At 44.9% G+C, this 25,270-nt stretch overlaps 3 protein-coding genes across 3 annotated transcripts; 1 reads left to right on the top strand and 2 right to left on the bottom strand.

Annotated features, from left to right (window-relative positions):
• Window positions 1-70: 70 nt before the first annotated feature.
• Window positions 71-10,391, bottom strand: LOC122619675 (relaxin receptor 2). Its single transcript, XM_043796734.1, has 10 exons — window positions 10,304-10,391; window positions 8,022-8,303; window positions 7,769-7,949; window positions 7,301-7,585; window positions 6,572-6,643; window positions 5,520-5,591; window positions 1,612-1,683; window positions 1,009-1,452; window positions 684-958; window positions 71-629 (listed from the first exon to the last, which is right to left on the bottom strand). Exons 1-10 carry the CDS (start codon window positions 10,389-10,391, stop codon window positions 91-93), a joined length of 2,310 nt encoding a protein of 769 aa, XP_043652669.1. The 3' UTR covers window positions 71-90.
• A 1,574-nt stretch (window positions 10,392-11,965) lies between these two features.
• Window positions 11,966-15,782, bottom strand: LOC122619648 (myb-like protein P). The gene is made up of 5 exons (XM_043796701.1): window positions 15,089-15,782; window positions 14,530-14,930; window positions 13,667-14,387; window positions 13,295-13,599; window positions 11,966-13,233 (listed from the first exon to the last, which is right to left on the bottom strand). The coding sequence occupies exons 1-5, from the start codon at window positions 15,158-15,160 to the stop codon at window positions 12,888-12,890; spliced, it is 1,845 nt and encodes a 614-aa protein (XP_043652636.1). The 5' UTR covers window positions 15,161-15,782; the 3' UTR covers window positions 11,966-12,887.
• A 524-nt stretch (window positions 15,783-16,306) lies between these two features.
• LOC122620755 (poly [ADP-ribose] polymerase tankyrase) lies at window positions 16,307-24,633 on the top strand. The gene is given in 7 exon segments (XM_043798362.1): window positions 16,307-17,004; window positions 19,566-20,348; window positions 20,409-22,289; window positions 22,351-22,508; window positions 22,573-22,865; window positions 22,936-23,092; window positions 23,152-24,633. Coding segments are annotated over 7 exon segments (4,557 nt in total). The 5' UTR covers window positions 16,307-16,808; the 3' UTR covers window positions 24,241-24,633.
• The last annotated feature ends 637 nt before the right edge of the window (window positions 24,634-25,270 follow it).

Below are 25,270 nucleotides of genomic sequence, written 5' to 3' on the forward strand. Positions count from 1 at the left end.
ACATACATATATAGATATTCGATATCATAGACAAAATAAATGCTGTTAAATCTGATGGTATACAAGTTCGATCTCCGCCACAAGAATCCTTCAGTTCGACAGCGTAAGGGCTAATGGAATGGCTTTGGCCAAGGTCGTGGAGTCATCCGGATGTTGAGAGGAACCTGTTGCCGTGCCCGTCGTGGTGGTGGCCACATTGCCATTGCCCGCCTCCGCTCGTTTTCTAGAAGTAATCTTCTTCCAGCCGCGCAGGAAGATTTGATTTCGATACTTGGGCGTGGTGAAGGTGTACAAGAGAGGATTAACCGCCGAGTTCAGTGGCAGCACAAAGACCACCAACCAGGCGTAGATGTCATCGGAGATGTTGTAGTTGAAGAAAACCCAGATCTTCATAACGATGATGGGCACCCAGCACAGAAAGTCGGTCAGCACGATGAAAAAGAATCGCACAGCGAATTCGCAGTCCAACAGTGTGAGCGGAGTGGCACTCCGCGTCCGCCATATCGAAATGAGGAGTGCCGTGTAGAGCATCGCAATCATCACCAGCAGCAGCAGATTGACGCCCAGGAACACGAACGCCGAGTATAGCCAGCCCATTGGGAAGGCCTCGTGGATTTGCAATGGGAAGCCTGTAAAGTTCGAATTCGTTATAAGTAAACTTACTTTTTAAACATTGTCCTTACAGGTTCCGGAATAGGATCCGTAGTAGGGTAGGGTGCTGGTCCGCCACAGAAGCACCGGTGCCACAGCCAAACCCACACCCGTTATCCATATGCAGATCAGAGCCAGCCACATCACCTTGCTGCCAATGCTGCGGTGGCCGCGGAAGGGATCGGCGATCAAGAGAAACCGCTCCAGCGACATGAAAGCCAGGATGAGCATCGAAACCTCCGAAGAGCTGACGGCCAGGGTGCCAATCAGTGTGCACTGCCACGAGGTTATCCAGTCCAGCACAACCCTGCACGGTCGGGGATTAGCTAATGCGATAATCAATCGGATGTACCTTACTTGTAATACTCGTTGCGGTAGCGGTAGTCCTGCACACCAATGGTGACCAGATAGAAACCCATCAGCATATCAGCCAGAGCTAGATTCCGAATCACCATTGTCACAGCCACATTCTCATCCCGGTAGATGAAGCGTCCCCACAGCACTAAAACATTCCCAGCTATTGTCAGGGTGGCCATCACCCAGGCGGAGTAACGTAGAACTGGTTTGCTCAGCAGATCCTGAAAGGAGCTGACTCCATCGGTGGATGGTTTGCACATTTTGACCTGCGGCGTCATCGAGCAGTAGAAGAATCGATCGTAGATGATGTACGTCAGGTTGCGCATTGAGTTGATGGCGTCGAAGTCGATGTGATCATACCGAATCCCCGTGAGATTCAGGAACGAGATGTTCAGCGGCTCCATCAAATTGCGGCTGATGTGGATCGGCATTAGGGCCAGCGAACTGAAAAATTGGTCAATGCCCAAATGAATTATCGTAATTAAAAGAAATCATCAACTATCTCAACACAAATTACGTTTAATCTCCTTTTACTATAGTACTTGATGAAATATTTTGTGATTTTTCGAAATTAAAACAGACAAATGTTCCGAGTATACTCACAGTGCCTCCAGTCGAGTGTTGTGCAAAAATGTTTCGCCAGATAACTCCTTAATGGGATTACCGACAAGGCGGCTGTAAAAAGAAACGCACGTCTAAGAATTATTCGCAGATTTAACGTTGCTCATACGCCGCGTGCGCCACGCATAATGGCCCTGCATTTGTTGCTGATAAAGCCAACGCAGTTGCGTTCGCGACTTTAAAAGTTAAAAGAGTAAAAAAACAATGTTCAGCTTGGCGCGGCTTTAAGGCAAAGCCACAACAAGTTGGCCGGGAGCTTTTGAAAGTCACATAATAAAATTCTGGGCAGCGTAATAACGAAAAATCTTATTTAATAGCTGGCTGAGTATAAATCAGTGCGCAAACATTGTCTATCAGTGTGTGGCGTAGATGCAACTGGCCGGGGCTTTATGTGCTCGCATTCATGACAGACTGGATGCGGCACAGTGGATCCGAAGCCACAACTTCTGTTTTGATATAAACAATTCAAGCTTTAAGAACTTCTTCCTTCTTACTTCCTTTTAAACTCCGCAAGAAACAACCCATTTAATGACACACACTCCGTGTGGAGAAAGTTATCCTGCGTTATTATTATGCTCATCGCGTAGGGGCATAATAACTTTAATGTTTTCCATGGGTCGCGATTGGTGTGTTGGCTCCACCGTGTCACGTCCATGGGAATCGCAGCAGCTGATGTGAGATCTAAGGAACTGAATCTGATGGAGATGGTGTTGTGGATGAGGATGTAGATGAGGATGTGGGTGTGGATACTGACGTTGAGCTCCATTGCTTGCACTTGTCTGGTCAATCAATGGACGAGCGCCAACTGTTAACAGTTTGTTTTTATGGTTTGTCGCCCAAAGACAATGGCCACGCCCCCCTTCCACCACCCACCCACGCCCACCAGGAGCCACCACACAGATTGCTGGTAATTGTTGGCTGGCTATAAAGTTGCAGCGCGGGTAAAAGCTTCAACTAAATATTTAACTTGGCCACAAATTGAGCCGTCGAAAAATTGGTTTCCACCCGGGCTGCCCACTGATATTTATTATGTAAATTTCTAATTAATTATTGAGGGACAGGCCTCTTGGATCGACTGGCCTCATGATTTTGTCCAGCTGAAAGCAGGCCGCTCAAAGGAACGCACTTAATAACTTCATAAATATCCGGACCGAGCCAGACGACACACACGAGCACAATTAACATATTTCCCTGGCAGGGCAACAAGTTGCAGTCCCTCGGTTGTGGGCTTTCGCCCCCCAAATAAGCCCCAAGTAATGCCCATTGTTCATGGACGAGCACATCCTCCGGTGGCCACATTCACGTGGCCCATTTCGGCGGGCATCGCAAGTGCGTCAGCATCAAAAGGCCTGAGTAAACGTTGGAGGGCCGGATGGCGGTCATTGCGCATTTAAGAAAATGACAAATAAATGCCCGTAGTTGTGTTCGTGTGCTACGTGCAAGAAGCAAAAACCATGGCGGAGAAATATCTCCAAGTACGGCGTTTGCCAGCTTCAAACAGGTTGATCTATACTCTTCTTCGAAAGTCCTGATATAAGCAAAATTAAACATATTTTAGAGGCTACGAAATCCTATAGAAGCTGACTAGCCTCCTGTTTGAAATTAGTTTATATTAGTATTTAGTATCATATACTATTAGGGTATACTAAGTCTTATATATCCTCGCCATTTTCTCCACCTGTTAACTCATTCAACGCACCCCATTTCCAGCCAAGTGCATATTAACCAAATGATGCCATTTGCGCTTCCCTTGCAAATGACACGTTTCAGTTGTGGATTCTTTTGGGGCAATGTGCTCCACAACGAAACTGCGGCATTTGTTGCACTGCTGCGGGGGGGGCGGAGGCGGAGATGGTGGCCAAGGGCTTATGTTGACCATAATTAACGTCACGGCCGTGTCCAGTGGACAATGCAGAAGTTGTGGGTCTTTAAAGCCAATGGAGCATTCGCATATCTCTGTAATGACCTGTCAGTGGCTCAGTGGCTTGACGGCAGGAATCAAATTAGTGCAGCGATTTCTCAAATATTTTCGCATTCGTTTGTTTTATGGCCACGCTCCCCCCCTGCCCCCCTTCCGAAAGCCCTGGGGGATGCTATACCAAAGACAAAACAAATCAGCAGAAATTGCTGAAGGAAGACAGATACATGAGCAGCATTTAGATGCGTATCCGATAGATACTGTACACATATACGGATACACGGATACGCTGGCCAAAAGTAATTTTCGTGCAGTTTATTCTAGTCGATGCACAAAACAAAAAAGGAATTTATAAAGTTTTGTTCAAAAGCCCCTCAAAATTAAAAATGCATTCAAGAAATATTTTAAATTTAACTAAGAACATAAATAAATAAAGAATTTAAACGTATATCAAGCGCATTTCCAAATCTATTAAACCTCAATTGATGGTCATTAAGGGGCACATTTTCTTTCTGTGTAGCTACAAAAGTGCTACTCTTCGGTGGAATGCTGAGAAATTCCTAGCACGCCAACAAAGGGCAAATTATTTGCATGGCTGAGGGGCGGGAAGGCTACCGGGTGGGTGGGGGTTTGGTTGGCAGAAAGATGGTTGGTAAGATGGTCAGATGGTAAGAGGTGTCATCAACAGGCGTAAAGGATTTGCAGCTCGGATGGGGGGAGTGGCTAGATCTAATGAAGCAATGACGATTGGGGAATAGCGCCCCGAGTCGATTTCAATAAACTCCTTCATTATTGGCCCACAACTTGGCCCGGAGTTGCTTACTGGGTACTGGCCAAGGCTTTGGCGAAATTGTTTTCACATAAAATACAAATTTATTTGCATTTTTATTTGGTCGTAATAATGTTTGTTTATTTGTTGCGCTGGCTGCGCTGCGTTGGCCAGAAGTCAAAGTCCCAAAAGATACAAAAATGCGAAAGCCAAAAGTTCGCTTTCTATTCTAGCCAATCTGGTCAAGAGTGGTGTGTGTGGTGTATGTGGTGTGTGGTGTGTGGTGTGTCCGTTATCATCCTTGATATGCTGATGTATGTATATATGCTGGATGGGTTTTGGTAAATTTATTAAGGCCACAGCTTGATGCTAGACGATGGATGCTGAGCAGCCCGAGACATTTATTGAATATGCCATTGATATATGGTTATGAAAGCCACCAGAAAGCACCATTCGATTCCTTTTCCAGCCACACACATTCTTCACAAATCCGCTCTTAAAGCTCTCGATGGCTGGCAGTCTTCAATATCGAGCATACGCCATGTTGTCTGAGGCCCATCAAATTCCTTCCTCAAAGCGTTAAACAATTTGTTTTCGTTTTTACGACTGCCGTTTATAGATTTACCCCTCTCACTTTACAGTTTGCTATTACTTTCATCAAAATAAACTATGACTATAAAGGTTAGATTAGTTGGCCCAAGGGGTAAACTTTTTTATAGAGTGGGCGTGGTCAAGTTCATAAAAATATTTCTGTTCTTGCAATTGTAGGGCAGTTCCTTGGTTAAGCAGCCAGCAGCCAACTTTCGTATCCCTTGTGATTATTTATCTGTCTGTGGGCCCAAAAAGTTTTCAACTTTAATATTTCATAAACAGAGTGAGCCGCATTTCGTATATGTAATTGCGCATTAATGAACCCAAAATTAATATCATTGACTACGATTTGGAATCACAAAGCAAATGTCCACTGAGGGATGGGAACTTCTGGCTTGGCTGCTCGAAATCCTTTGCCAAATTAGGATTTACTCTGGTGGCATTCCTGCGGCTTTGTGCTCGGTGCTGATTCTTTGACCAGAGCTGGAGTTCATTAGCTTCTGTGCCGGCATTATTCGTATTATTATGCTAATTAGCTCTGTGTGCCATAACTCATGCTTAGTGTCGGTGTTAAACTTTCAGAAATCCACCCAAACCATTCGGCATACTCACATATCTCGCATATTCGTTAGATTCGCAAAGGCTCGTCCATGGATGTGCGTTATGAGGTTGTGCTGCAGATCTCTGCGAATAAATAATGATAATGGTAAATACTGAGCGTAGAATACAACTAACTAAGCTTCTCTAACAAAACTAACTAACATCCCTCACTAATATCCTTCTACATCTTTAGTATCTTTTCTTGAACTTCCCATATGCTCCAAATCACCAGATAAATTGCCAACACATATGATGTGATGATGGGCACAAATATTGCGACACAATTTATCCCATCTAAATCTCATCGCCCCACTCGTTTCCACTGTCTGTAAAGGTTAACACATTTATTTACGTTGGCCAATTTGGGTAACTGATTTATTTTCAGTTAGCAGCAAGGCGTCGGCCACCCAGACGACCCATTGACTTATATTGTCAGCTATTGATGCATAAATTAATGATTATGTGTGCTCCGTCAGTCGGGGATTTTGCAGGCGAAGCCTAGTCTATAAGATTTAGGAAGACCTCTGAACTCAACTCGCTTTTTCTCTTTTTTCACTAAAAATAAGGACAGGCTAGGAAACCACCGCACAAGAGTATATCTATCGTCGGCCATCCACTTTACTTTTTCGCCTTGTCACTCTTCGTTTAAATATTTGTTTAGCATATGTTACTGGCGTACACAATAAAAGTGCCAATTTATGGTTATTTGTGCATAAATTCCATTGTTTTTGGCTTTTGGTTTGCCGGCAAGAAGGTGTCGAAGTATCGAGTATCCACCTCAGTGTCATGTCAACAGTGCGTATACGCAATGCTCCATTCCTCTTTTTCTACTGCCTCAGCAACAATGTAACCCACATAAATCTCTCGAAATAAACAAGTAAAAAAAACATCTGACTGGAAACGAACGAAAGCAAAATGCAACGAAGAGTAAAAATTACGCATACGCACCATAAAATCTAAGTACAACATATTTCAATAGACTTTTCGACACTTGCTGGCATCTTTTCCAATTTTTTTTTGGTTTTGTTGTTGCGGGTGGGTGAAAAGTTGATTGTTTTACTTACAGCAAATGTAAATTATCCAATTGGGAAAAAGTTTCCTCGCCAATGTATTCGATGCGATTGAAATCCAAATAGCTGTAAAAGTAAAGAGATATTTATGCAGGCATCCAGCAATCTGGCTAAGCTGTAGGCCTAGTTTTCCTTATATATATTTTTGGATCCCTGTTCTAAGACTTCCCTAAGCTTTTTGTGTGTGCTTGTGTGGGCAAGTGAGGAATGTTTGCTTCGGGCAGACCGAAGATAATCAAAGTTGATGCAGGACAACTTGCGTTGGCTTTAAGAATTGATATAAAAATGTAGCTTAGTAGTAAATAGATTGAGTTAAATTGTACCAGTTCTTAAACTAGATGAAGAGCACTTTATGAGAGCGACAAACTTCAATGTTGCACCCTTAAAGGGTGAACTTCAGAACGCGAGTAAACACCACTAAAGGACATCAAACGAACACTTTGGGAACAAAGTGAGTGCAGCCACGTTGACAACATTGTGTGAGTCCTAAACGGAATCAGCTTATGGCGAAACAAGCAATCCCGGAGTCCACAGGACACCCAATACCCGAGTAACCCAATGAGCGGTTGCACCAGCAGCTTTTAGCAGCATTTTACGCTTGAATACATCAGCGGAGCTGCTCGTCCGCAAACCAAACCAAACTGATTCCCTTTCTGTTTCAGTTTCAGTTTCTGTTTTTAATCTAGCAAATAGAAGAGCGACTATCCAATTCGATTTACTCACACTTCGTAGAGCGACGGGATTTTCGGCAGCTGCACATTGCGCAGAGTGAGGCGATTCCTGCTCAGCACCAGCCACTCCAATCGTCTGAAGAAGCGCAGCTGCTCCATGGGCAGGTGGTGCAGGTGGTTGTTCACCAGGAACAGCCACTGGAGGCTGTGCAGCCCCACAAAGACGCCGTGGGGCAGGTGGCTGACATTGTTGTGGCTCAGCTCCAGGCGCTCCAGGTGAAAGAGGCCACTGAAGCTGCCCAGCGGCACACGTGATATGTTGTTGTACTTAAGCGTTCTGAGGGAGAAGGGAAAGTCAGGTGAGTCAAGTGTTTCTACACAATTTATGTAAATTACTGCCTAGATTGATTTCACTTTACTTAGCAGAAGAGTGAAACTAGATCAGATAACACCACTGTTTATATTTGTTGACTGCTTAAAGGTCTATGCAGTTTTCTTGTATCTATGAATCTTAACTTACAGCTTCTGCAGCCGCGTCAAGTTGGCAAAGATATTGTCCCGCAGGGTCAGATTGTTGCGGATGATGATCAGATTGGTGACCTCCGCGCTGAGACGCGGAAAGCGACGCAATTTCGCATAGCGACCGCAGTAGAGGATGGTTCGCTGGCCGCACTGACAGGCCTTCGGATATGTGACGATATCTAAGGGATCACAAGAAAGTTATTGCCAAACTAAATAGAAATTTTTGGAGTGTAATTGGGACATCCACGCACCACAAGTCATGTTTAGAGTTAGGCTCTGATTCCGTGGCACCATCGGCGTGGTCAAATCCGCACCGCTCGCATTCGCAGCGCTGGAGATTAGGCGCTGTTGCTTCTTTTCAATCGCATTACGCACAATCTTGTCGGCAATCTCCTTGCTGCCATAGAGGAGTCCGCACTCCACCGGATTCTCGTCGCTGCTGTCGGCGCAGTCCAGTCGACTGTCGCACATCTGGCGCCTTGGAACGCACAGCGTGCCGTTGTCGCAGGCGAAGCTGGCCGCGGGGCAGGGTCCTGGGAAAAGGACAACGCAGCGAACAGATCCCAAATTAATTATCACTCAAGGACAGCTGAGCATATTGCATTTGAGTCGCACACTTGTCAGCAAACACAATCTAGTGATTTTAACCAAAACATATGTATTTCCTAAGAATGCTTCGTCGTTAAGAAACCATCTTTACCTTTATGACATTTAAATATCTTCTGCTTAAACCTCTGATAATTTCCATGCCCACACTGCGTATGAGTAATTATTTTAATCTCTAACAAGCAAACTTTAAGCTCCAGTTGACAACTTAATTGTCATAACCTCTATCAAACAAAGTAGCTAAGTTTATGGTTTTTTGTCAACACATGGCAATTAAACTTAATGTGCAAAAAAGTTTTGTCTGTCGTTTCTTTGATTTTTGAGAGCATTGCTTTGTTAACAATATGTGTTTTCAAGCGTTTAAATCAAGTACATGTATCGAAATGATTGCCTTAAATAAATGAATGTGCCATTGTAGCTAATTTAACTTCAAAAGTTAAGCTAAGTTTCTATTCAATTGAAATTTCTTACGCTTGGAATTAATTTATACCGAGAGTTTTTCTGCCTGAATGCCTACAACTTTTTTGGGGTAATTGTCGTAAAACGAAATGACATTCTTGTTTTGCATTTTATCATTTTTACGATTTGTTTGGGTACCACGCGTTGCGAGTCCTTCCAAAAATTGAGCAATTCAAATTACTAGATTATGGAACATAGTTCGTTAGACAAATGAGCAAATAAAACTGGAAGTGGAGCACCTTGAGCAGCTTTTAATCCGATTGCACGGATTGCGTCAGAAACGTATTTTTTTCGGCTGCTTTCTCATTTATCTCATAAAAACTTTTCGCCTTACACGGTAAATGGTATAAATGGTTTTAATTAAACATAAGATATCAAGGAATTTGAATTGATTTACTGCCCTTTAAGTAAATTGAATCTTTCATGTGCTAAGCCTGAAGTCGAAATGCATTTCCTCCGGCATAATAGCCTTATGATTCACATCAAGCTGCACAAATATATTTCCCCATATCCTTTTCCATATTCCCGTACATACATATGTGTAACTTCATTAGGAAGGACTCGGCCACACACAAAAGCCATTGTGCATTAGGCGAGACTTTCAATTTCATTGTGTCCAAGACAAGGACACATGTTCACACACAAATCCTGGCTCCTAAAGGCATCCATCTCCCCAGTTTCCCCGCTTTAAGTTTCCTGCTCCATGACTGATTTAAACCTAAGCCGGACAAATTGTATCTGGCAGATAAATAATTTGTCGTGATGCATGTACTCGGAATGCGAGGCGACAAAAGGGCATAAATCAAACATGTTTCGCCTATATTCCATAGCTGCCTATGGCAAATCAATACGCAAATTGGCATAAAAAAATATATAATATTCTGGCGGCAAAGAGCAGCGCGAATTTCTCGATATTGATACTCGTAAAACAAGATAAAAGCCTCGAACGAGGAAGCAAAACATTCAGCACCCAAAAGGCCTCAGATATATATTTATTTATACTCATACTTCGATGGTTCCATGGATGTGCGAAAATTGTTTTGCGCTCAAGACAAAGTTTGTGCCGTACTCGTATTTATTTTTTTTATGATCAGCCGTTTGTTGTTCTTTTTGCCACCGCTTTTTTTGTTGCCTGATTTTTTATCGTATTATACAACAAATTACTTTCAAATACTTTTGAGTATAAAATTTATGGCCGTTTTGCAGTTTGGAATTTGATTTTGGTTTTTGCTCGAAGGCCCGAAGAAACCCTTCAAGGATATACAAATATATACGTATTTACAGCAGCACAAGAATGTTGAGCTAAATAGTTTTGAAAGCACTTTAAGTAGAACCATAAAGTATATTAGAAAGTAACTAGAGTTTAGTTTAAAAGCTAAGTATCTATAAATTAGAATGCATTCAAAACCCTTTAAGATAGGTGTGCGAATTATGGAGTTTTTGGAAGGATATCACTCTAAGGACTCACCCAGACTCAAGTAGAATATCACGGCGGCCAGCAGAAGGACGACGGTCATCAGACAGACGCCTACGGCGATGCTCCTCCCGTAGACCATTGCGATTTATCGGTTCGCTCCTGTTTATCCTGCACGCTCGCTTATCTAATTACTTGGCCACCATGGCTGCACTGGCTCCTTGACCGAGTTCATCATTAGGAGCACTCAATTCCCACTCCGTCCACGCCCCCATTCAGCAGAAACAACAACAGCAGCAGTCGTTGCGGTGCTGACTCATTGAGTTTTTATATTATTATTTCTTATATCGCAGCGTTCCTTTTTTTTTTGTTTTGCGTTAATTTCTTGTCACTTCATTTGGCTAATGTTCACAGCTCGGCGAGAAGAGTTTTAAGTGCCAGGATTACACAGCAGATGAAGCGGAAGGAGGACGACGCCAGCAGGAGGATCTGGGGTTGGGGTTCAAAATTAATATTTTGAATGGCAAGTGCTTTCCACTTGGTGGGGTTTCGATTTCAGCGCTGGATAAAATTGATTTGGTGTCCATAAAAAATATATGCACACAATGCCACTTTGACAGACGTCGAGCTAAAGTTTCACAGACGGATTAAAGTTATTGGGTATTTAAATGTTTCAAAAATAAGCATTTAAGCATCTGAAAGCTGCTTTAATGACTCAAGTTTGTATTAAATAATGCTTGTTTGTTAAACAAGCAAAAACATAGATATAAGTTAAGAGGAAGTCATAAAGCGTGCCCCGCTAAGTCTAGCGAAATGAATAATTTCAGTTGGCTCCAGTCGCAAGGTTCTATTTTTAAGTAGCCACTTTATTCCGCGATTTATGCAAGACATTAAGCCAAACTCAAGGTTACGAGGTTTGCCAAATGTACTACGAAATGGAAGTGCAATATGTGACTCCCCCCATTTCCGGAGCATTTCTTCTCCGGCTGATTAAATTCCGCTTAATTGGATGGCGGGGAAGTAAGGGTTGCAGGGCTCAAGGTCAGCCGGAGACAAATCATAATTTCCGCAAAAGGTCACATTGTCTCTGCGATGCATGATCCCCAAAGAAAACTCAAACTGGGCCTCTCATTATCGCAATCATCGCAATTGAACATCATTTGGTGTGGAAAAGGGGCCATAAAAACGGAGCGGTTCCTTCGCTCCTCCATTTGCTGCCGGGCCACTTAATGCTCCCTCGACCACTTTGCAGATTGTGTCAATGCGATAGGATGCGCCCCAAAACAGACCATTCAAATGTGTGTTCCTTTGCCACTTTATTTCTAAACGAGCCACTTTCACTGACCCGTTCACGGGGCAGACACTTTTTGAAAATCGAAAGTCGCGCGCGCCTCGCCAGGAAGTCGCAAAGGCGAAGGATGCGACGGAAGTCGACAAGGACAAAAAGGACCAAACGCGTTCGAGCACAGCGGCCAACTGAAGCTGTTGGCAGCATGTGTTGCTGATTTTGTTTTCCTCCGCCAAAAGAAAAGCGGCCGAGCAGCTTCGTGTGCCACAGGACTTCGGCTGACCGTTCAATTCAGTTGCGGAAAATTCGTGGTGTTTAAAAAAAACCCCAAAAGTAAATACAGACAGTGCGTTTCGAGTTTTAAAGAGAAAATCATAAAAATGCATTTATTAGCTAATTAGATGTAATGCAATTAGAATTTGTTCTAAATCGTTTTTTAGTTTAAAGTTAATAGTAATGTATAATATTCGATAAATTGCATTTCCGTTGGTGTTTTTTGTAGTTCGCTATCAGTTTGTGTAAATATATTAAATATTGCTAATTAAAAACATAATAAATCGAAGCGACTTGTGGGTTGTCTTTTAGTTTTACGCTAGTAATCATACTATTGCGTGATACCTTTTCAATTAATTATGTTTCTGTCTTTTTTTGTTTCGATATCCGGTGGCTAAGGCTAAGCACTTTAAAAGTGAAACTTTTCAACAAAGCATTGCTAATTTGTTTTTTAAAGCTGCGCTAATTGCTAAGTACAATAAGTTTTGTGTAATTCGAATTGTGAATTCTATAATGAATAATTCTGTGGGAGACAAATCACTAAGTGCACTACTTAAACGTTAGAAAGGCGTTTTTAAATTACGATACTCTCGAATTATTGCAACAATTAAAATTCATTGTCAAATTAACAACTAATGGCGAATTGTAGAGATTGGAAAGGGTTTTTTGTTAACATGTAGACTAGCAGCAAAAATTAAACAAAAGTATAGCACACAAAATTAAGATTAGGACATGTGAATATGGACTCATTAACTAATTTAAAATACAAAGTACAGTTCTGAATGTGGATACATAAATGGGTTGTGTTTTCAAATTTGTAACACATATCATTGCATTGAGAGATCCATAGATTGTGATTGGAATGTAAGCATACTAAAACAATAATCAAGCACGTTAATCATTGTAAATTTCGTAAGATTATTGTTTAAAATTGTGATATTCATAAGGAATCAATTTCGTGTCAACTCCATTATGCATTCAAGATATGTTCATCAATTTGTTCCCAAAAAACATTATTTTGTTGGAGGAGAAATACGTTTAGAAAAATAGTTTCAGGCCCTAAGGCGTGTGTGTGACTTAAACCCACACGCCATGAGGATTTTTACTGGTTGGAACCGCCGTTTCAAGTTGCCTGGGCGAGCCGATGATCCGCCGGCTGCTGCCCTGTTTGTTGGGTCCCTCCAACAGATGCTTGATCTCCTCCGTAGTGGTCACAGTCAGACTCTGCAAATTCACCTCCTTCATCTCATTGACCAGCTGTTCCACCTGCCGCTTCTTGTCAGCAATGGCATGCTCGATCATCATCAGTTCCTTTTTCAAACTATCTGCTGTTTTGTTTGAAGTGTCAGTGTTGTGCAGGGCCTGGTCGATTTCGCTCTGAATGCGCTCCATTTCCATTAAGAAGTCGCGCTCCACAGTTTGCCTAAAATAACCAAGAATCGTAAATAAACACACATGAAGCAAATATCTTGACATGCACTCACCTATTGGTCTGCTGTTGCTGCTCCAGCTCAATGTCATCCATCAGCAAGCGCATTTTATTCTTGCATTGCAGCAGCTCTGTTTCGCAATTGGCCAGCTTGGATCGCAGTAGAGCAATTTCCGATTTCAACGTCTTCTCCTGCTGTTTGACCAGTTCGTTTTCCTCCTCCACATACTGCAGAGTCTGCAGCTGTTCGCTTCCCTGTCGAAAGATTTGATCCGCCTTGGAAATCTCACGCGAAATGGCATCCAACTCATGGGCGTGGTCGCGTTCTTTGCTTTCCAAATATACTATTTCCGTATCGAACTAAGCAGTTAAAATAATAATGAAATGTTAGCATAGCAAATCAATTTAGAAACTTGAATAGTTGTACCTTTTGCAATTCCATTTGCTGGGCTGTGATCTTTTCCCGCTGAAACTTGATGAGCTGCAGCAAATCGTTGTACTGCGTGGTCTGGAACATGGGCTCACCCTCCTCCATGGCCTGGCTATTATTGTTCAGGTTGTTATTGTTGTGGCTGCTGTGCTGATCGTAGTCGCTGAGGAACGGATTCGTCGAGGAGGAGGCATTGGACATGGTGTCCGCATTGCTGCTGGCCAAACGCTGGCCCTGGCACATGGGGCTGTTTCTCGGGGGTGGCGGGTCACGATATGGAGGTGGCACTAAGGCTCCATTCGCGGAAATCGTCGGCGTTTGCTTGTACAGCTCCGGTGAGTTATTATTGTTATTGATGTTATTGTTATTATTGTTGTAGTACATCTCGTTGGGACTGGAGCGTCGGAGTTCATTGCTGGATTTGCTCAGCTGGCTGTAGATATGCTGATTACTGCTGCTGTTATTGTTGTAGAAGTCATTGTAGCCACTTGCAGGTGCGGGTGCATTGCTACCCGTGCTGCTCATGTCCAGCGGATTCGACAGCGATTTCTCATGCTTCGGCACTAGTGGCGCCACATTATTGTTATCCTGCGGTGTCAGCTGCTCCTGTGGTGGACTCGCCGGTGCTCCAACGGCCGTTTGTTGTGACTGCAATTGCTGCTGCTGCGGAATCCCCTTGACTATGCCTATGTTGTCGAACTGCTTGGCATCGTAGCCCCTGAAAGAGAGAAACTTTGTCAGTGGAGGGTAACCACACAGGTGAATATTAGAACGCAGTTTGCTAGCTTATTAACAATTAGAGCCAGGTAAGCGCTTTAAGGGTTAGTTTTCAAACTAACTGACATATAAAATGCACCCACCCAAAACTTTTTTTCAATTCCTTTGTGCGGTAGCTGAGTTCGACGTTCGACTTTTGCTTTTGCAAAGTGGGCGCTGGCTTATTATTGTTATTGTTGTTCGGCCCCAGCGGCTTTTTTGTTGTCATCACAGCATAGTTGTTGTTGTTATTATTATTGTTCTGCTGCTGCTGCTGTTGTTGCTGCTGCTGATGTTGTTGCTGCTGTTGTGGCTGCTGCTGTTGCGTTTTGTTTTCCGAACGTTGTAATATAAACTGCACATCATTTGCATACTCGCCCCATTTGAGCAGCAGCTTCATGGGATTCTCATTGGGGGCCAAGTGGCGTTCGTTATTGCGCCACCTTTCGATTAAAGTGAATCTTCCCACTTTCCCAGTGGCATGGGCCAAAGCGAAAACCACATCCTGTGGAAAATAAAATGATAATTAGACCAACATGAATACCAAACAGAGCGCATACAATTCGGGTCACAATAAGAGCACTGAGGCAATATAAAATTGCTGTAGCATTTAGCTAATAGTATCGGTTGCTATTACGTTGACCTCGGCTGTAGCACACATACCTGACATGTGGTGTTTACTGTAACGCCGCAAACTATTCGCTGGATGCCCTCAACCCAAACTTTCAGCTCCATTCCGGCTAATTGTCGTCGAGTCTCTAAAGATCGGCCAATTAGTTTCGTTTCTTGGTGTTTCTGCTACCAGAAAATTGCTTTCTTGTGCCGCTCCAGCAGCAAATGGGGTTCTACTAATGGTTTTTGGCGCTTGACTGGCGTTCTGCTGTCGCGCAGCCAGCGAAGCGTGTTAGCTGCACTCCGCCTTTCCACTTTTCCGTCTGCTTTTCCCCAACCCCCGCTTTTCCTCGCTCCTTTTTTGTTATTTCTTTTTTGCTTAATTTTCCGATCACAGCTTCTGCTTCTTCTTCACTTGCACTTATTCATGGCAACAGCAGCAACGACAACAACACGACTGGTTCCATACGCTTGCATGTGTGTTTGCTGGGCGTGCGGGAATGCGCGTGTGTGTGTGAGCTGGAAAAATTCTGATTCACTTTTCGGATTTCCGATTTTGTGTTTACTTTTGTACTTCCGGCGGGGTACCTTCGTGGTTATTCACTTTATAGTAGGCACGATGCTCTTGTTATGAAGCAGCTACACTGCTTTTGATTTAATTTCACGGATTTGCAACGGATTTTAACTAAATATTAAAGGCAAACATTGTTGTTGGCATGGGCATCCAGTCGATGCCAAAAATCGATTGCACCACCAGCCAACCAGGGATGGCCAAACAGGTGTTTTTGGGAGTATCGATAACAATGCTGATTGGGAATGCATTTTGTTGGAACAGGTATTTGTTCTTATTTGAAAAAGGACTAAATTTCTTTTACTTAGTAATAGGTACTTGTCCCTATTATAACAAATCTTTATTGTAATATTTACTTTTCTTAAATTATCATATAAAAGCAATGAACTAATTTTTGGACTACCAATTTTCTATTTTGTACGTAGTAATTTCTCTTAACACAATTGTGATGTAAAAGTCATTTTGTTTCAATGACTTACATTCTAGTTTACAATCTCTTACCAGATAGTAAGTGCATATTGAAGTACAAAAATTTAAAAGCCATGTGAGGACATAAGTTTATTAATTTTAAAAATATAATTAATAAAAAAAGCTCACTTGATTTGTCGACTTTAGTATTTTTCTAGAATGGCCTGCCCCGTCAACTGGTCACACCGCTCTACTCAACCTGGAATACGCGACCACCCCGCGAACGGTCACTCTTATTCGGTCACAAAACAATGCAATATTTCGCGGAGCAGTGAATTAATCCGGAAATAATCGCCCGTGCCCAAAGCTTTGGAGGCCAAGTACCAGGGAGCTAGTCCCAGAGTTGGTCCGCGTCCCAGTGTAAACGAATCGAAGCCAACCGCGATCCTTGCAAGCGTGCAGTGTCGAACCGTAGAAATCCTATTGATTTTGGGTCTGCAATTGTGCATTAAATATTAAGCAAAAACGAGGGCTGGTCGCGTGGCAGCCAGTGGCAAATTGTTGCTCCTGCGGCACAGGACACCTGGGACACAGGATGCGGCCAAGCCAGCGACGGCCAACAGCGAGGCTTGTGTAGGACGGGCAGAGCAACTGCTGGAGGAGCAACTGGACTACTGGGAGTAGTGGAAAACCCGAAAGCCCACTGAATATTGCGCTTGTTTTTTCGTTTTTTTTTGGTTTATTTTGGGGCGTGTGTGTGTGTGTGCCAAAGCGTAGCAAACAAGCACAACAATGGCCAACAGCAGCCGAAGTCGGGCCATTTTGAGTGTTAATCTCGATGCGGTCATGGCCAACGATCCGCTGCGGGAGCTCTTCGAGGCCTGCAAAACGGGCGAGATCGCCAAGGTGAAGAAGCTAATAACGCCGCAGACCGTGAACGCCAGGGATACGGCGGGACGCAAGTCCACGCCATTGCATTTCGCAGCGGGTAAGTTGTGATGTGATACGATGTGATGTGATGTGATGCCATCCATTCTCTATTTTCTATTGTCCCCCCTCAAAAATCCCTTCCAAGGACGGGCTAAAAACGGCTGGGTATCCCCTCGATACCCATTCCCACCCCCACCCCCCAACCCCTACTCTGAAAGGTTGAAGGACTCGCCCAAACCGCCCCGCTGCAGTGCGGATTTGGCCTTGAGCTAGTTGCGCCTGGGTGTGACGGGCGTCATTGTCGTCGCTCTCGGTCGGACACTCGCCTGCTCCAATGGCGTCGAGAGTTGACCTAGTTTCCATGTCGCTGCTGCTTCTGCTTCTGCTTTTGGCTTCTACCTCTGCCTCTGCGTTCTATGTGTTCTATATGTTCGGCTTGTTTCCGGAAGACCCCTCACCACGAAGGGGAAGGGGAGGGGGATACCCCGAACTACCCCTCCTTCAACACTGCATGTGTGTGCGTGCTGCATTTAAGCATTTTCTATTTTCAAAAAACATTCATACAGCTGCGGTCGAGATAATAGCACTCAGAGCCAACGTAATTAGCCATTTCAATGGGAGCTTTCACTGTCTCAGCACTGGAATGGGAATGTTTAACATACGAGTATAGCCAATGGTAAACAATGTTTCTGATTAGCTTTGTTTACTCACCCGTAGAATCGCAATGATAAAGGTTTGCGGCATATGGTCTGATTCTATGGCTAACCTGTTTCACTGGTTTCACTTAAATGTTTGGCCTTTAAATATTATAGTAGGTAAACACAATAACTTCTGCTAACGTCTTTTATACCAGTGATTAATCTTTAGCTTACTTACAAAGTCCTGCAAGCCTTTTAACTATTATCTCGACTGCTATTGTAGGTGTCTGTTTTCGAGGGGGTTGACAGTGATAGTGGTTTGTGGGCGGTGGGCGGGGCAGTGGGTGGTGGGGCGACTTGTTGTGGCTGCTGCGTTGTATGCGCCATCCTGCTGACGTCTTTGGCTCAATATTTTCGCGTCTTTTGTTGTGACTTTGGCCTAGTTAGCATTTTATGCATTGCGATTTATTTAGTCACTCGGCAGCATCAAATCAAAAGTGGAAAGAAACGCCTTCCCCTTTCCCTTTCCCCATGCCCCTCAGCACAGCCCAAAAAATAACAAAAAACACCATCAAGCTTTTCTAACCGTTTCACTCGACGCCCCTTGCATATCAATTTCGCCTTTTGGCCATTTGTGACTTCTTTTTAACTTGAGCACTTTTTATTATCTGGCTGTCTATGATTCACTCGCTGGGTCTTTCTTTCTATAAACTGGTTTCCCATTATTATTATTTTCGTCTGTCTGTCTCTTTGTCTTTTTGTCACGTTCTGTGGACAAAAAGTGAGATCTTGGAGGGGTCTGTTATTGTCCGGGTGCCGTTTAAGTTATATTTTATTGTGGTTTGCTTTTCACCTCGTCGAGTGTATGACATTTTTTTGGGCACTCGAATTTTTACAATACCTGTTGCGATGGAAACCAAATCGAAGCTCACGTTTCTTCCTTCCTTTCCTCGCAATCGTGACACATAGTAAAACGCAATCGCTTTACTTCGCTTCTTTGCTTCTTGGCGACTATCAGATTTTCTGACATTGGCCCGTTATCATGGCGGTTGTTGTTTTTGTTACATATTTATGTACATATATAGTCGATAAACCCGGAGAGACCTTCCCCACCGTATCTTGGCCATATGCGAGATACTTAAAACGTACTTTTATCGCTGACCAAAAAGTTAAGCAAATTAACCTTCGGGCCAGTAGTTGCAAATCAACTTGGTATTGCATATATATCTCAGGTTTTATTTATATGTATATTGTTCACCGTCCCAAGGATCACAAGCGAGCAATTGACGCTTGGCGGCTCCAAGTGCAACAGTTGGAATTAAGTTTTCCATTCTATTAATTTTTAATGCAAAACTTTCGTAATTGTTTGCCCACAGAAAAGTGAACGGCACAAACGTTTCGCAAACCACTCTTTGGTGTGGTGGGTGGCTCAAGCTTTTGTTTGCCCAGATTTGTAATTCGATCCGGTTCTCTTTGCCTGCAGTTCATTATAAACGTAGCTATAAGTGCGACCATAAACATTTATGTTGATCATCTCCAATCTCCAGTGTGACTAATTCCGGTGCCCAATTAAGATGACTCACATTTCTGGCATAGACAATGCAAGAGTTGCCAAAAGTATGTTTATAAGTCGGGCGCTCGGATTGATCACACAAATAATCACAGTTGTCAATCGCTTATATTGATTATAATGCGATTTATGGATTATTTATCATTTGATTGTGCTGTTTACTTAGAACTGACACTTGAACATAAGCCGATAGATAGTTATTTGAGATTTTCTGGGTAACAGTTCTTCAAATGCGGAAACCACACCATTCTCGCCCTTTTTACTTATCGTATGCCATGGGCAAGGTTGAAATACCCGAAGGCTAGACCTTCCCGTTCATTTGTGGGGCTTTCCAATCGACCGAAACATGCCGACATTCATCTAATAACATTCATCTAATAACCGTTTCTTTGTTATACTTGTTTTTACCAGGTTATGGACGCCGGGAAGTGGTTGAATTCCTGCTGAACAGCGGCGCCTCCATACAGGCGTGCGACGAGGGTGGGCTGCATCCGCTGCACAACTGTTGCTCCTTCGGCCACGCCGAGGTGGTTCGATTGTTGCTGAAGGCGGGCGCCAGTCCGAACACCACCGACAACTGGAACTACACGCCACTGCACGAGGCGGCCAGCAAGGGCAAGGTGGATGTGTGCCTGGCCCTGTTGCAGCATGGCGCCAACCACACGATCCGGAACTCGGAGCAGAAGACACCACTGGAGCTGGCGGACGAGGCGACGCGTCCCGTACTGACCGGCGAGTATCGCAAGGATGAGCTGCTCGAAGCCGCTCGTTCGGGTGCCGAGGATCGCCTGCTGGCCCTGCTCACGCCACTCAATGTCAACTGTCATGCCAGCGATGGACGACGGTCCACACCGCTTCATCTGGCAGCTGGCTACAACCGTATTGGCATCGTGGAAATCCTGCTGGCCAACGGTGCGGATGTCCATGCTAAGGACAAGGGTGGATTGGTGCCTCTGCACAACGCCTGCTCCTACGGGCACTTCGATGTGACCAAGCTGCTCATCCAGGCGGGCGCCAATGTCAACGCCAACGACCTATGGGCCTTTACGCCGCTCCACGAGGCCGCCTCCAAGAGTCGCGTCGAGGTCTGCAGCCTGCTGCTCAGTCGCGGAGCGGATCCCACTCTTCTTAACTGCCACAGCAAGTCGGCCATCGATGCGGCGCCCACCAGGGAGCTGAGAGAGCGGATTGCCTGTGAGTAGTCATCTTTAAAAAGATCTTTCCTAATCTAACATGCTTTATTTTATTTTGCAGTTGAATACAAGGGTCACTGCCTGCTGGACGCCTGTCGAAAGTGCGATGTGTCCCGTGCCAAGAAGCTGGTGTGCGCAGAGATTGTGAACTTTGTGCATCCATATACAGGTGACACTCCGCTCCACCTGGCCGTTGTCTGTCCGGATGGGAAGCGCAAGCAGTTGATGGAGCTGCTGACCAGAAAGGGTTCACTGCTGAACGAGAAAAACAAGGCTTTCCTCACGCCTCTGCACTTGGCTGCCGAGCTGCTTCACTACGATGCCATGGAGGTGCTGCTGAAGCAGGGCGCCAAGGTTAATGCATTGGACAGTCTGGGACAAACGCCTCTGCATCGGTGTGCCCGTGATGAGCAAGCGGTGCGGTTGCTGCTCTCGTATGCCGCGGATACGAATATCGTTTCGCTTGAGGGACTTACGGCCGCTCAATTGGCCTCGGACAGCGTGCTGAAGCTGCTCAAGAATCCTCCGGACAGTGAGACACATTTACTGGAGGCGGCCAAGGCGGGAGACCTGGACACTGTGCGCCGAATAGTGCTCAACAATCCAATTTCGGTCAACTGCCGGGACTTGGACGGACGACATTCCACACCTTTGCACTTTGCTGCTGGGTTCAATAGAGTGCCAGTGGTTCAGTTTCTTTTGGAGCACGGCGCCGAGGTTTATGCGGCTGACAAGGGCGGACTGGTGCCCCTGCACAATGCCTGCTCTTACGGGCACTATGAAGTAACCGAACTGCTGGTCAAGCACGGAGCCAATGTAAATGTGTCGGATTTGTGGAAGTTTACTCCTCTTCATGAAGCCGCCGCCAAGGGAAAGTATGATATTTGCAAGCTGCTCTTGAAGCATGGTGCTGATCCAATGAAGAAGAATCGGGATGGCGCAACGCCAGCTGATTTGGTTAAGGAATCCGATCACGATGTTGCAGAGCTCTTGCGAGGACCATCAGCTCTGCTGGATGCAGCAAAGAAAGGCAACCTGGCACGGGTACAGCGATTGGTTACGCCGGAATCAATCAATTGCCGGGATGCGCAGGGCAGGAATTCCACACCACTTCACCTGGCCGCTGGATACAACAACTTTGAGTGTGCCGAGTACCTGCTGGAGAACGGAGCGGATGTTAATGCACAGGACAAGGGGGGACTGATACCCCTGCACAATGCCAGCAGCTATGGCCATTTGGATATTGCGGCCCTACTAATCAAGCACAAGACGGTTGTCAATGCCACAGATAAATGGGGATTCACACCGCTCCACGAGGCTGCACAGAAGGGACGCACTCAACTGTGCTCGCTCTTGTTGGCCCACGGAGCCGATGCCTACATGAAAAACCAGGAAGGCCAGACGCCCATCGAGTTGGCCACAGCAGATGATGTTAAGTGCTTGCTCCAGGACGCGATGGCCACCTCGTTGAGTCAGCAGGCGTTGAGTGCTTCCACGCAATCGCTGACAAGCAGTTCCCCGGCACCCGATGCAGCTGCTGCTGCGGCTCCGGGCACGTCTTCGTCGTCCTCATCCGCAATCCTATCGCCCACCACAGAGACGGTGTTGCTGCCCACCGGTGCCTCCATGATACTGAGTGTTCCTGTACCACTTACACTGTCCAGTAGCACGCGCATCAGTCCCGCCCAAGGAGCAGAGGCCAACGGGGCTGAGGGCTCCTCCTCGGATGATCTACTGCCGGATGCGGATACCATAACAAATGTGTCCGGATTCCTGGGCAGCCAGCAGCTGCATCATCTAATCGAACTGTTCGAGCGCGAACAAATCACCTTGGACATTCTAGCCGAGATGGGCCACGATGATCTCAAGCAAGTGGGCGTCTCCGCCTACGGCTTCCGCCACAAGATACTCAAGGGAATCTCCCAGCTGAGATCCACCACAGGTGAATATTTGAAAACATTGATAAGTGAGTTGCATTACGAATCATTTCATTTCTCCCCAAGGCATCGGTAACAACGTGAATCTATGCACTTTGTTGGTGGACCTGCTGCCGGACGATAAGGAGTTTGTGGCCGTCGAGGAGGAGATGCAGGCCACAATACGTGAACATCGCGATAATGGACAGGCTGGAGGTTACTTCACGCGATATAACATCATTCGGGTAAGTCCTTACAATTATGAATGAATAAATTCGAATCTAAAATATTTGTTTGTTTTGGATACAGGTGCAAAAGGTACAGAATCGAAAGCTGTGGGAGCGATATGCTCATCGGCGGCAGGAGATCGCGGAGGAGAACTTCCTGCAGTCCAACGAGCGTATGCTCTTCCACGGTAGTCCCTTCATCAACGCAATCGTGCAGCGTGGATTCGATGAGCGCCACGCCTACATTGGCGGCATGTTTGGGGCTGGCATTTACTTCGCCGAGCACAGCTCAAAAAGCAACCAGTATGTGTACGGAATTGGCGGCGGCATTGGGTGTCCCTCGCACAAGGATAAGTCCTGCTACGTGTGTCCTAGGTAAAGATTTTGTAATCATTTTGAGAAGAACTTGCGAGTTACACAACCCTTTCTTCTTTTAACATTGCAGACAATTGCTGCTGTGCCGCGTGGCGCTAGGCAAATCCTTCTTGCAGTACAGCGCCATGAAGATGGCCCATGCGCCGCCGGGCCACCATTCGGTGGTGGGAAGACCCTCGGCGGGAGGCCTGCATTTCGCCGAATACGTTGTCTATCGGGGGGAACAGGTATTTACCCACAATCACTGAGTGTTTTGCAATGCTACAAATATATTATGGTTTTGCAGTCTTATCCGGAGTACTTGATAACCTACCAAATCGTGAAGCCCGATGACAGCAGTAGTGGAACGGAGGATACGAGATGATGGATGCCCTCTGTCGGGTCCACGCCCACAACCACGTCGCCAGCGCTGCACCAGCCGCAACCGCAACAACAACAGCCGCAGCAGCAGCAGCCGCAACCACAACAACAGCAGAAGCCACCACTGCCGTTGCCACCGCCACAACAGCAGACCTCAGCTCCAGTTGCCAAGAGGCGGCCCAAACATGCCAAACCATCGCTGCAGTTGCAGTATCAGCCCTATCAGCCCCAGCACCACCACCCGGTTGTTGCATCCGCAGCTGCTGTCACCACCACCCAACCCTCGCCCGCTGGCGTTTTTGCGCACAGCAATAACAACAACAACACGAGCAGTGGAAATGTGAATAATAACAACAATGACATGTCGCCGGTGTCGAACAGCAATAGCTACTCCTCGGTGGACACCAACCAGACGCTGCTCAACTCGCTGGCTAATCAGCAGCGCAACCAACGACAGCAACAGAATCATCAACAGCAGCAGCAGCAGCAGGCGAATCGCAGCCAAAAGTATAGTCAATTTATGATCATCACACCCGCCGTTTCCATAGATCGCGACTTCGAGTACGAGTCGCATTTGGACTTTGAGGATTTCGCCAATGCGGCCCACAACAATGGGAATCTGTTTCGGCTTGGATTGCGGCGGAGTGATAGCAGCAGCGACGACAGCGGCCACAGCAGCGATAGCAGCAGTTTCCGCTCGAATTACAATCCCTATTTGCACCACAGTCGCCAGCATTTGCTATCCAAAGGTGGCAATGGTGGCGGCGGTGCTAGCCGTCACTTTTACGCCTTCACCTCGTCGTGGCGCTGGTGCAGTCTTCTGTGCGCCGCCATGCGCTGCTTTGGGGCCGGTGGAGCCGGACATGGGAATGCTCCGTACAGCAGCTCGCTGCAACATCACCGACTAAGACGCTGTTCGTCGTACAATGCGGAGAATGCCTACGAGCACTTTGCGGCCCCCTTTAAGGCGCGCAAGACGCGCGACCACATGAACAACATCACCTACGAGTTGTGACGGTGGTACGACATGCTGGTGGTTATTGATCTCTATGTCTCCGTTGGCCTCCCGTCTATTTTATTACAATTACTAGCTATAGATGTCGTGTCCTGTGTGTCTCTCTCTCTCTCGTTGTTTATTATATTACTCTATAATATATCACGTAAGGGCGAGCTAGCGAGATTGGTTCGGATCGAATTGGGATTGAATTGGATTGGGTTAATCAAAAGTGAAGCACAGTTTTTGAGTGATTTTAATTCGAAATACGAAAAATGCGATTATACGAGGTTAAAAGTTCTTTGCCGATGAATGCATTACATTACATTACATTACGCTCGCGCGTTTATTTAAGTGTTTAAGCTTAGTTAATTTAAACAATAATTAAAACTCCAATTAAATTTAAATATACAAATACATATACATCAATCGAAAAATGAGTTTCTCTTAGAAATTTCCCATTTCTTTGCGTGGTAAGTTATTCTTATTTGGAAATTCACACATTTTGTTTCCCTATCACTGGAATTTATATGATTTGAATAATAAATATTAATTTAATAATAAGCACAATTTCTTTAGCTGGCAATCAGTGAAGAGCAAGGTTCAGAAACTATATGCGTTGTTCTATTTATAATCCGACCATATGGAAAAAGACTCCCAGTCATGGTAGTATTGTATAAGTATGTAAACATATGTTTAATAATTTTAAACCTAGCAATCTGTTTGACATTGAACTTTTAGTTGAACAATTTCGGAGTCTTCAATTTGTTTAAAATGTATTTTGCTCTTATGATTGCCTGAGAATTCGACCTTTCATCTCTTCACCTTTGTTTTTACATTTATACGCGCAATTTACAAATCTTAAATAATATTTTTGTTTTCTCATAATAATACTCCTAGTAAACAATACATTATATTATTCAGCTTTATCCATACGCCCTCTATTATATTCATCTTTATTCCTTTGCTAGTTTATTTAATTATCTCTCAATAATTTAAATACCATTTAATAACCTTCTTTCTATTTAATTTAGAAGCGTTAATCAGACGA

Source organism: Drosophila teissieri, chromosome 3R, assembly GCF_016746235.2.
Source record: "Drosophila teissieri strain GT53w chromosome 3R, Prin_Dtei_1.1, whole genome shotgun sequence".
Lineage (NCBI taxonomy): Eukaryota > Metazoa > Arthropoda > Insecta > Diptera > Drosophilidae > Drosophila > Drosophila teissieri.